Here is a 12788-nt window from a genome sequence, read left to right as displayed (position 1 = left end):
CTGAAATAAGTATTTATAGATTTGTACCATAAAAAAAAACCCTAGGGTTTTTTTTTACTATAAAATTTCCCAAGCGATTTTATAGAGATGTGATTTTCCATTTTTATAAGTAAATTAAACATTTTAGCAATGAACTGCAGCACCCACAGTGCTTGACCTCAGCTTCATTGCAAAGCCTTTCATTCGTTATTTTCTTTCACTCAGATACACCTGTACCAATGGCTTCTCCTTAAACACAATACTGCAATTAATTTTCACTGTATTAAACTGTTAGCCAGCCTCACAGATACCGCAAAACATCTTCCTTACAGAATTGTGAGTCCTAAAGAGTGTTAGTACTCACTCTCCAGGTATTCCCTTGAATAACGCAAAAAAAGATCTCCTAGAAAAAGTGGAAATTTTATTTGACTTTTCACAACAGAGAAAATTCACATCCAAATCTTTAGTGTTCCTTACCAGTGTTGTAAAAAAGTAGTGGTAGTATTCGGTCATCATTCCCATGGAGAGAATCTGTTGAAAGAAATTGAAAGGTGAATGTACTTTAGTCTGGATGCTTTCAGTGTATTGCTCTGTCTTTTGAAAAGCATGGGTTAATCTGGAACAACATGTTACAGGTCATGAAAATATGATTCCAGTAAAACACTTGTTTTTCTTCAGGAGCAAAAAATATCCTATTGTGTTTAAATTATGTTTTTATCACCTTTGCTCCGGAAAGAGATTAAAGATTGCAAAACTTCTAAGACAAGAAAAATCACTAGTGACAACAAGAAGCTGATTCTTTAAAAGTGAAATTCTTTAGTCTGCGGTTTAGGAGTGTTAAAAAGGAATTTACTAGCAGACAACAGAATTTGTAGTGAAAAGTGCTTAGGTGCATGTTTTTTTATTCTGCATTACCATGTGAGAACAAGACAGCCAGTGGGTGCTCACTGAAGTAAACAAGAAAAACAAGAAGAAGAAAGCTTCTATAAATGTCTTTTGTTCCACCTGGGGAATGCAGGTCTGCAGGAGGTTGTCAAAACAGCCAGTAAGAAAGGATTTCTGGTCTGGATTAATTTTCCAGTGTCAGAACTTTTGAAGGTCTGGAAGGTAAGGATGGCACTTAAATGCATACTGAATGGCCACCTGGGGTGGAAGAAGGTGAAGTTTTTCTTCACAGCTCTCACATTGCAGGAAACGTTTTTTTTTTTTCCCTCAGTCCCTCTCCAAAAATCATTGGGAATGCTTACATAAAACACTCCTGATGATGTATAACAAGATGCTCTACAGTTTCAGCCTAGCATCACCTACTCTTGTTGCTGTGTCCATGCACACCATTACCATGATGAAAGCATTTTGCCCTCTCTGGGATCTTGTGAAAAGGAGGAGGAATTATGAGCCAGGAAACTACTGAAGAATTCATTATCATGACAGTAACACAGACAAAGGTTAAATGTTATTTAGTCTCGATCACAGCAACATAAGCATCTGGTATTAATAGTATTTCAGGACACTTTTAGAAGTGCCTGAATAGCTGTTTGAAAGACAGGAGAAAATAGTGTCGTTTGGCTTGCCAAAATTCTCTTTCATGGCAAAAGCATCTGAAAATCAGTTGTGTGACTGTGTATGGCAATTCCTTACACACACAAAAAAAGGAAAGGACCTGAACTTTCTAAGCTGCAGTAGATAATAAAAACAGCTCAATGTTAATCACAAACAACCAATCAATTTCCAGCCACTAAAAATCAAGCCAGAAGGCAAGTATTTTATTGAAATGCTCCACTGAATTTACATGTCAAAATTACCTCTTTCGTTTCTTATTTCATTAATCCTCTTTTATTCCATTTCTTAGAGTTATTTTATTACCTGTAGAAATTAGTAACCTATCAGTCCTGGAGACAGATGTTCCTTCCTTATTTATGCACTGAAAATGATATATGGTAGCATCAATGAAAACTTTTGCATGCTGTGTTTCCCAGTTGACCTGGCTGGACTTAGCTTTGCTCACTGGAGCCGCTGGATTTCTACGTCTACGTTCCCTGCTATAGGAAGTAGGTGCCAGTCAGGATTTTTATGATGCAGGTTTCTTTTGAGCTGAAACTGTATTGAAATAACTCAATTATTTCATATGGGCCACAGACCAACCACTAAGTTATACAAATGCGGTTTGAGCCCAGGTAAACCTCTGTATACCTAAATTTATTTGGTCCTCTACAGGAAGTTCGTGGTTGGTCCATGGTGTTACATTAGTATGAACACAATGTCATACCAATAAACATAAATAGGAGGATACAAATACCTAGATTTAAATTATTGATTCATTACAGTTTTAATTCTAGCTTGAGATAGAAGAGCTGACAACAAATCATCGCACTTCTGTTATCAGAAGGTATAAACTGCAATCTGCCTGTGTAGAAATAATAAGACAATGGAGAACCAAGACAATGCTGAGCTATATAATGCCTTAAAATACAACTTTACATTAACTAGACAGATACATGAAGTAAAATGATTATAAGGTGTGTAGCCTGGGTGTTTGGGAAGCATTACCTAGCTGTGCTGCTGCAGCTACACTACTACTGGGTATCTGCTAGTTAATCCAAGGTAGCCCCATTATTACTTTCCTCACAAATTCAAGGACAGTAGCCTGAGAGGAGTGTTTGCCTCCTGAACATATTCTTGATTAAAACTTTTTATGAGAATATTGATTCCCAGGTAATGTGTTATAAACAGAGCTTGCAGGACAAACACATACCCATGAATAATAATGATTTCAAAAGTAGTACTACAGGGTTGTCTTTGAAAACAACACAGAACCAAAACCCCTGAAAAACCGAAGGCAGTTGTATGTAAAAAGTGAGGTTCAGCCAGCAATGCTATCTGCCATAACCAAGACACAGGTTCAGAATGTCAATTGCTGGAAGGGTGCCATGGATTTACCAAGGACCCTGCACCTGAGGGCTCCATGAGAGACACTTGCTGAAATTCTTCCAAAGAAAGTGTTGCAGCGGCCCAGGAAACTTAATCAACATGTCACTTTTGTTTTTTCTCTATTAACAATGACCCAGTTAAGATATGAAGCTACAGACAGCTGGAAGAGAGTTCGTAAGTGTCACACACCCATATTACTAATGTCCTTGTCTGATTGAGGAACAAGAGTTGATTGATGCTGAATCTGTCCCAGGCTGGGCCCTGATCTGCCGCTGAGCTCTGCCCTCTCACTTAGCATTGGTCACAAGACCAAACTTAAGTGGTTGTCCTCCCCTCTTATGATTGTTAAAACAATTAGTTATATAGCACGTAGACATTGCTGTGACATGTTAGAACTGTAAATTGACCTAAATAGGATGCTTTTTTATTAATGGATCACAAAGACTTTGTAATAATAACTCGTTTATGTTTTAGGGTAACTTGGTCACTAAGTAAAATTCCCAGTGAAGGAAGATGTGATGACAAGACCACATGTCCGCTCTAGAAGATGGTAGTAAAACAAGAGGTGAAGATAAGTTAAATAAAGCAAAAGCAAGAGGAATGCTGAAGACCCCAAAGCATTGACTTCTGAGCCTTAATGACTTGGATGCTCCTATTTGGAGAGTTGCACTTGTGTGGTCTCAGCAGCAAGGACTCATGTTTTTGCAACACAGCAGATGCAGGGACTGTAGCCTCTAGCACCACCAGGAGAAAGACAATAATAAAAGCCTGGTAGGAACAAAGACCCCTTTCAGGCTGGGACACCTCTGAAGTACTTTGCAAAGCAGCTGCAAGTGTCCTCCCCACCAGAGAAAACAAGCAGAGCAACCCAGAAGAAAGAAGTGGAGGCAACAAGATTGGTTTGTGCGTATATAGCTGCACGTAAGAAACTAGAATAAGATTTCATTACACACTCCTATTTAAATAACTTTGCATGTAATTATTTAAATAATTACGCATCTGATATAAATGTCCTATTGAAATAATAACAGCTTTTACTTACTATGGAACTTAGATTAATGTAAACTAGTGAAACCAGGCTAAAATATTCAGCATTCTCCTTGCAGAACTCCTGCCCTTCCTGGCCTGTATAAAATCTGTTCTTCAGCCAAACTCAGATATGGGTTGATTATGGATTATCCTGGCAAGTAAAATAAAGAGCCTTCCATCTCTAATTGTCCACATCAGATCAGATGTTTGGGCCTCGTCTTTCGCAGACCTGTACCTTTAACTTTGGATCGTGAACTGCAATGTGAATCTGAACAATTACTCTTTGTTGAAATATATATGGCAAGTGGATAGAGACTGGATAAAAATATTCTCTCTTACATCTATCAATCTCTTTGGGCACCCTGTTCTTTGCTTGCATTGTATCCCAGCTCCAACCTACATTTGTTCATCTTGTAAAAAAAACACCATCTCATTTAGAGCTAGTGTCAGTCTTCCGTTAGGGTGGGCTGAAACCAAAATGATGGTGAAGCACTTTAGCAGGAACTGCATCAAATACTTTTCTGGTTTTCACTTTGCATTTTCCTCATTCATCATTAGTTTCACGACCATTAAATGAGTGCATTTCATTATACAATTGATTAGCACCACCACTGTTTTTTAAGATCAGCAAGATACACCATAATGAACAACAGCCCTTCTGCCTCCCTGCCTCCAAAGTGTTTGTTATAAAGGTTTATATTGTGTTTACACTGGGCTCTACATAGACAGCTTTACTTGGATATGACTTAACTCACTGGAAGTCTGCATCCCACTCAGTCACAGCAGTGGTCCAGCTTCAGTGGTATGAGCCATATCAAGAAACAAGACATATTCTGTAAATACTTTGCTAGTATTGGAGTCCAAATGGAAACACGGGTCATAGCAATGTGGCAGGACGAATGTGGGGGCCCGGGGGCCCAGGCCCCCAGTCATCTGGGGGTGGCTCCTTCTGCTTCCTGAAGAGACCCCAGGGAGCTAGGGCAGCAGTGCTACCTTTCAAACTCCAGCATGTACATCATCTCAACAGTACCACGACTGAAAACACTCCTTTAGTTTGAAAGTCTGCTTGCGTTTGCACCACCCAGTGAATCTTCCAAGGAAGGAAAGAACAACTACATGAGCAAGTTTATGTAACTAGTTTAGCTTTCATCTAGACAGAACAGCTAACAAGAATGAGAAGCAGAGGTCTCAGTATAGTGCAGCTATGATGTTCCACAGCCAGGACCCCAAAAGACTGTACTCTGACTAACAGCCTGTGCTGCTGTATCTTCCAAGCTCAGAATAAAGTTTCTGAGGCAATGGCCACATTTACTTCTATGGAGACCTACAGTTAGATTTGGGAACTGAAGTACACTGTCGAATTTCAGGGTGAATTACCCCTGCCACATCAATTTCTTTGCCTACGGTCTTCACGGATGTCTTAACCTACGGCTCTTGCCATCTCATGCCTTTCAGCAGGAACCAGGTGGCCAGAAGAAGACATCTCTCCAGAAAAAAAAATAACCTTTATATATAAAATGAGTAAGAGAGAGGAAAACCAATGAGCTGAGTGTCTATCTGCTTCTCACCGTGGGGCTTCACAGATCTGAGAGGATCTGCCACTGGTATTTCTCCAGTGGCAATGAGAACAGAGCTAATCCTGCCTTTTCTTAGCAGAGAGTGGGCTTCAGCCCATCAAGTCACTAGAAGGAGCATACTCAAGAAATGAACTTTTTTATTCTCACATTTATTGTTGTACCTGGAATGTATACTACGGTGACACTTAGTTCCTGTACTTTTGTAGGAACTGAATTAATTATTCTGCTCTTTGTCTGTCACATAGTGAGAGTGGACATAGAAGTCTTTATAAACTGCTTTGTAAGTGTCTTAAACTGATTGAATATATAGTACTTCATAAAATTTATTTTAAATGTGCGAAGGAAGTAGATAATTTAAGGCTAGTGGCAACATAATCTGTGAGAAATGAGTTTGCCTAGCAGTGAAATCTGTCAGCTATTGGTGTGCTAGGGGAATAAATCAAAGATTAACCATAACAACTAAACCTCTTGAACTAAGTTCCTCATACAAAAAGGCAATATCAGACTAAATACGGTATTTGCAGCATATATGCGAAGATTTACACATAAAAGAGATCGCTATTTGCAATAGCTAGATCTAACTGACTTGTGGAATTGCTTACGTAGTCTAGAAAGAGCATCAAATCTCTGTCCACAAAATATTTCAGGTGAATGTTATAACCATGAGTTTTTTCACTAAGAAAGTGTTTCCAGCTTCCTTGTGTAAGAGACTCAGTCCTGCTGGTCTTGGCAAGCTTGCAGTGTGCCTTATTTTCTCACACTCTTTCAGGGATGTCTGTTTTCGGGTTTGGGAATGAAAGAGATGCCAGGCATCCTTGGAGCAGAGCAGGACAGGCACTGATGAAGTCAAATAAGGAGGCTTCTACACAGCTTAAGCGGATCCTGAGCAGGACTTTGGAGATCACAATTTTACCCTAAGCCACAACTGCACTTAGCTGCTGCTTTTGGCGTCTAATTCTCTACTAGATCTCTCTCCTTGTCAGGTGATTTGTCCAGTCTCCACATGTTTTAAAGTTCCGTCAGCCAAGATTTTCAAGTAGGGTATGGGAGTGTCGGACAAGCTTCAACTTTTTCCGTTATCTCTGCTGGTGCAGTACGTCCTGTTAAAAACCCTGCTGGCATAACCTCCCGGTTCAAGTAATTTCAGAATATCCTGATCCCTATGGACTGGGTCACTTTGGGCAGCAGAGCTGCTAGTTTGGGTGGTTACCTGGTACAGGCAACAGAGCTGGAAAACTCCCTTAGCCAGTTGCATGAGGTTACCAACTCTCATGAGGGAATACGGAGGGAAAATTCAAAGTGACTATTGGAAAAGGCAGTAATTAATAATCACAGTTTTCTCTTGCTCCTTCCAGATGTGGGTGATGAGAGGGCCAGGCCTCATTAAGCTGGTTGGGGAGTGTGAAACCCTCCACAGCATTTCAGATGAAGGGGAAACGTGTGAGTTTAGGGAATAAGTTATTCAGCCGTGTGCAAGCTTTGTATTTTGTTTAAATTAGGTTATTGATTTGCCTGTTCTTGTTGTGCACAAGGAAGAAGCGTGGCTCAATAGTATTTTAGTTGAAGATATAAATAAGCGAAAGGTAGTCTCATTTAAGAGCAGAAATCTGTCTTCTGTGCTGTTTTGTAAACAATAGGTTGAGGGAGGCAAGTGAAGATGTCACCTCCCCTAGTCCCACAGCCTGGTAATACGGCTGGGTCAGGTAGCTCCACGGTCCCCAAACCAGTTCCATATACTGACTCTTTCAGGATGTAATTTCAGATATGCTAATCCTTTTGATCCCAGAAAGACCTTTTAGGCATCCCTTGCCCTCCCTTCCTGGGAAACAAGCCATGCCACAGCCAGTGCCCCCTGAGCGCTGGTGCAAGCAGACCCTGCTTGTAGATCCATTGCTGTTGCCGCCAACCCTGGCAGAACGGGCACTGCTAGATGAAGGGTCAGCAGCTTTTCTGTCCTGCCTGCACCTTCAGCTCAGAGGCAGACTGGTGGCTGGCAGCAGAAATGCTGCTGGCTGTATGCCTCGCTGCCCCACAGCAGGGAAACATGGCCAGAACAGGTGAGACGTGGCCTCTTGCCTCTTTCCCAGATGTTTGGAGGAGGTGAGGGTTGCTGTCCACCTTGGCTGGGGATTGTCCAAAGGAGATGGAGCAGAATCTGGTGCAGAGGGGACACCCTTGGGCTTGGAAGGGGGGGAATGCAAAATAAAGCTTTTGAAGGGGAACCTGTGCAGGCTCAGAGGGTGAGTAGGACACAGGAAGCAAGCATTAGGAATAGTGGGTATGTGCCTGTGTGACCCTGCTGCAGCTTTAAGCTGTAAAACACCCTCCACCACCCAATCCACTACAAACTTCTTTTATTTATCTTCTCCTGCATGGGCTACTAAACATTCGCTACATTATTGTAAATACAGTAGGCAGACAAGAAATCGTTGCTTTGGGGACAGGTTTAGGTGACTGTTGGCTCTGATTCCCACTTTTATTACAAATCTTATATAATTTAACAGCTATGTATTTTTCCAGTAATATCTATTGGATCATTTACAAAGTAAAAAATATTCTTTACTAACATTGCAGTTTTCTTAACATAATTTCTATAGTATTCTCTTTAATATCTTGTTTTCATTGAGTGTAAAATTATATAAGGGTTTCTGTATGCAGTGATGAGAATGTGAACCATGGTACTTCATGTAGCTAACCTACAATCAGATGAGTCATATGTGAATTCAAAGCCCTCCACACCTTACTATTTCACAGCTGCCTTTGACAGGAACTTCAACACCTGAGTTACTCCTGCCAGCATCGAGGTTCAGCCATAGAACTATCTCATATAAAAGCCATTTTCCCTTTATTTCTAGCCTATATTTATGTTGCTTCCTTTCCCTCAGCTCTGACCCACAGGTGTACCTCTCTTAATTTTCCTGTTTTCTTCCACACTGCCATTCACCATCCTTCTCTGAGTTCTTAAGACATTGGAAAGCATTATCTGTATCTACAGCCCGTCAGTTGTCTCCCTGATGCATTTCCCACACAAACCATTCTGCCACTTTGCCCTGTCTTAGTGTATCTTTTAGCACTTCCTCCCTCTTCTTCTTTTGACACTAAGGTTATTTTTCTTCTTTTTTTTTTTTTTTTTTCCATACCTAGCCTGGTACTTTGAAGCTTTGTACCTCCTGCAGTGTGTCAGACATCTGCACTTTCTTCTTTCAGATCTTTGAAAATTCATGTTGTCAGTTTAACTCTTCCCCCACAAATCTCATTTTGGAGCAGCTTGTTCCTGCTGTCATGTTTGAATGCTTTTGGACAGCTCTACAGGAAACTGAGGGGACAGCAGCTCTCCTGTCCAACCCCTTTCCCAATTCATGCCGCTTGCTACAGTGTGCTCCCCATCACATGAGAGAGTAGCTGCATGATTGCGCACCCTCCCCTTGCTCTTCTCTCACATTCCCAACATCACACCTATAGGGAGAAAACCCTAAAATTTAGTACAGAACAACTTTCCTGGCAGCAATAAATGTAACTCTACCAGCTGATGGGAACTTGTGTGCTATTCTCACCTGTATTCTGTCTGATTTAGGACACCATCCTGCATGTCTGTACTCACAGGACCAAGATTCTTCTGTCTGGAGAGGATGGTTCCAGGCTCCTCAGACTAATGCAACCAGTAAGTTTTTTTACTTACTTTGACACAGAATGCTGCTCTGCATAACTTAAATATTTCAGCAAAACCTTCTGAGTTGGAAGCACAGATTTTAACCTTTATGGGACAGCCTGTATCTGTATATATTAGAACCTCTCTGATGGTTTTCTTGGATCAGCGTTTCCCATTAGGCTGACTGACAGTAAACCCAAAAACCCCTCATACCTACAATTGCAGCAAAAAAGGAAATGCTTGGTATTATTGTCTACAGATCAATGAATTGCAGGAGCTGGTGCTTTAGACTTTGATTGTCTGGAAATATATACTCAGTGACAAGAGTAAATTCTAATTTACACCACTCTGTGTGCCCCTAGTACCATCCGAGCCCATTAACATCAGGCTTTGTGGCATTCGTCTTTGCCTTGTGTGGCTGTCCAGCTCTCAAGCTTAGGTCTGGGCTATGTTAAGCCTTGCACAATAGCCTCTCTTCCTGTTTTAAAGAATACATTTTTCATCTGATACTTTCTCTGTTCCATCTTCTTGCTGTACCAGAGTTTAAAATGTAATGAGGTAGTGCCACCAGACCAAATCTTACTTACTGGGAAGTGAATGGAGTTATGCTCTTGTTTGTAGTGGGTTCATGCCTTGTTACTGTAGTCAGCATTGAACCTGATGTACAACCTATGTGGAGGCAATAGCTCAATGTGAGCCACTCCCTGAGCACTCCAAAATGGGCTCTTCCTTTTTTTTTTTTGGGGGGGGGAAGACATAAAAACTATTGATTAAACCAGGACAACCTAAAATAAATGCAACAATCTTCCTAGTAAAGCAGAACCTGAAGTACTAAAAAGAAATACTTATTTCCTTCTGTGGGTTACCTATGGGCTTCTCTTCAGACATCAGTACTGCTGCTGGTTCTTATGGGTCTGTGAAGCCCTGAAGCCTTGTGGAGTGCTCAAATGCTGCTGTACGTACTGTGACAACTTCTGTCCCTGGTATTAACAAGTCTATGTCCTAACTGGTAAATACATTTAGATTTAATGTTCCCCAGAAAATGAAAACCAGAGAGGCTGATAACTTTGAGGATACAAAATGAGTGTCGGACTTCTTCACGCCCTTCCCCTTACCTGCTTAAGGATTTCTGCTGCTGTTTCATGTGAGCAATCAAATATCACATAGAACTCCTTGCCCTTCTTCATCTCCTTGAGTAGAGGCCTGGCGTCTTTATTCCCAGAGGGCAGTTGGCGGATTTTGATTTTAATGTTGTATCTAGAAGGGGCTTTGATGAGTTCTTGCAGGCGAATTAGACCTGAAAAATAATATGCAATTATATAACTAACCATTCTGTGCAATGAGTATTAATTGTCACTTAAACAGGGTCTCTTATCAGTCCCAACATGTTTCACATACTAACTTTCTTACCTAATGTCAAGCATGAGCAGATGAGGAGTGATGGAGAAAAATGTTCAATGGCCAGCACTTCCATTGTGGCTCACTTAGAAGCCAGTGGTTAGCCTGAGTGGCACTTATCAATAATTATTCTTAATAGTCATCCATATGGCTCTTATTGTCCTCATTCCAGCATACATTGTGATACCCCAGAGGAGGAGCCTTAAATTTTTCTTATCAGTTTAGAGACAAAAAGCCTGAAGGCATAATGACTTGCATAAGGTCACTGAGCAAGTCTGAGGTCTTACAAAGAACTGAAATAATATGAGATCCAGCTCTACACCTGTAAACAAAAGAACGTGATTTCTAAGACTATGACTTCGGCTGGTACAAATCTACATGGCTTATTTGAAGCCAGTGGAGCTCAACCAGTTGAAGATTTGTCCAACTGTTTAAACACAGTATGATTCTACTAGCTTATTCAACACTCCTACGTAATTTGTACTGCCTCCAAAACCTAAGTAAGATAGTTAAGAATTCTTTGAGGTGTGTGATTACAATCTCTTTCTCATTATCCATGAATGTAATTTACCCACAAAAAACTCGTGATGTCCTGCTGAGTGAAAGTAAAAGGCTGCCTTAAAAACATGCATAAAGAGAGAGAGAATACGGGCAAGAAGCACTTCTTGAACAAAAATCAAACTAATTATTTATATAAAAAACCTGATCTCTCTCCTGCTGGGAGTGGGTATGTATTTGTCTTGTGCATGAATGTCCTTGATTGAATGGTCCGATGGTATATATAAGGCAAGATGAAGCATCACTATTTCTTCTGAGGTTAGCAAGTGATTGCTACATTGAGGACTGTTGGCTTTCACTCAAGTACTAGCAATGTGCTTTGAAAAAAATAATCTTTCCCTCTGCCTGCAATGCTGGGTCTGTTCTTTACAGGTTATTCAAGTATCAACAATCAATATAGACTATTAAGCATCATCAGTATTCAAATGTAAATTACTGTACAGGCTGTGAGATCGGAGCCTGTCTGGAAGCCAGCCTGTGTAAATACCAAACAATTTGAGCTCATTATTATGAGAATGGGGCACATTCTTCCAACATTGACTAGCAAGTAGTGGGGTTTATGTAACCTGCCTGTAAAGCTGTAGCTTGGTTAGCCAGTACTATTGAGAGGAAAGGTTCAATTTAGGGCTTCAAAACAAAATCCACAAGGATGGAAATGAGATTTGTTTTACTAACTTTCTTGGCCTACTGTCTGTATTCTGCTGCCTTTTACCCAGACATCTAAACCCTTTGGAAACAGGGCTGGGAATTTTCTGTATTGTTGAGGAAGTATCTCATGGCGTCTAACCTTGATGGATGCAGTAAGCTTTGGGGTTGGATTTCCAGCTTCAACTAGTGAAGTTCAAGTTTCAACTAATGGAGTTCAAGTTTCCAACTTCAACTAGTGAAGATCAAGAGAAATGGTTTGCTCTGACACTTTAGTAAAATGCTAAAATATGTGAAATTCTTTGAATATTTCACATCATTTCATGTTGTCTGGAACTACTTCAAGTTCTATGTGACATATTTAGGAGTCCTGACATGCCTAACATAAACACAATGTTCCAACAGGCAACTAATGGTACACATTGGCAGTAAGTGTGGTAGTGTGTGAAGGTAGAAAATGTTCACCTCCCCATTTCCCTTTTTTTAAAAAAAAAATAAAAAATGTATATGTAATTCAGGCAGACTTAAAATTGAAGAACTGCTTTTACTGGTTTGTGAGGAAGTACTTCTTTTTATTAGAAAACTGTGTTAGGTTTAGCAAAGTTAGGTGTCTCTTGTAACCACAAGTTCAAAGAAAGCAAATTCAGTAAGAACTTGAATTCTGCCCTGTGCAAACCAATTGAACTGATATGACAAAAAGATTTGGTTCCCCTGAGCCTTAAACAAATGCTGAGAGAGCAGGCTAACAAGTGGGGAAAGTCAGGGATTCTTACAGAAGACAAGGAATTTGATGTGATTGCCCTTTTTAGCACCTGGTATTTTAAAATTATGAATTCAGGGAAGATAGATCAAAAGTAGAGTCAAACCTGCACTGAAGGCAGGGTTATTCCTTTTGATTGAGTTGTTGATAACTGAGACAGAGTCATGTGCCTGTTACAGATCAATGTGACAAATAACAAAGTGTAAAAGTGGGATGTTGGAAGGGATGTCTTACACACCACTAAATTAAACCAGAGAACAGTATG

The 12788-nt window shown here is 40.4% G+C and overlaps 1 protein-coding gene across 2 annotated transcripts in view; it reads right to left on the bottom strand.

Annotated features, from left to right (window-relative positions):
* Window positions 1-12788, bottom strand: part of GRIK1 (glutamate ionotropic receptor kainate type subunit 1) — a 171198-nt gene that overhangs the window by 57702 nt on the left and 100708 nt on the right. For both annotated transcript variants that reach the window (XM_086462335.1, XM_086462343.1), the window contains exons 4-5: window positions 10278-10459; window positions 457-510 (exon numbers count right to left, since the gene is read on the bottom strand). In XM_086462335.1, the coding sequence (XP_086318461.1) occupies window positions 457-510; window positions 10278-10459 (236 nt within the window). The remainder of the gene's footprint in view (window positions 1-456; window positions 511-10277; window positions 10460-12788) is intronic.

The sequence above is a fragment of the Leptosomus discolor genome, chromosome 1 (assembly GCF_034619465.1).
Source record: "Leptosomus discolor isolate bLepDis1 chromosome 1, bLepDis1.hap2, whole genome shotgun sequence".
Taxonomy (NCBI): Eukaryota; Metazoa; Chordata; class Aves; order Leptosomiformes; family Leptosomidae; genus Leptosomus; species Leptosomus discolor.
This window is presented reverse-complemented; position numbering and strand designations above follow the sequence as displayed.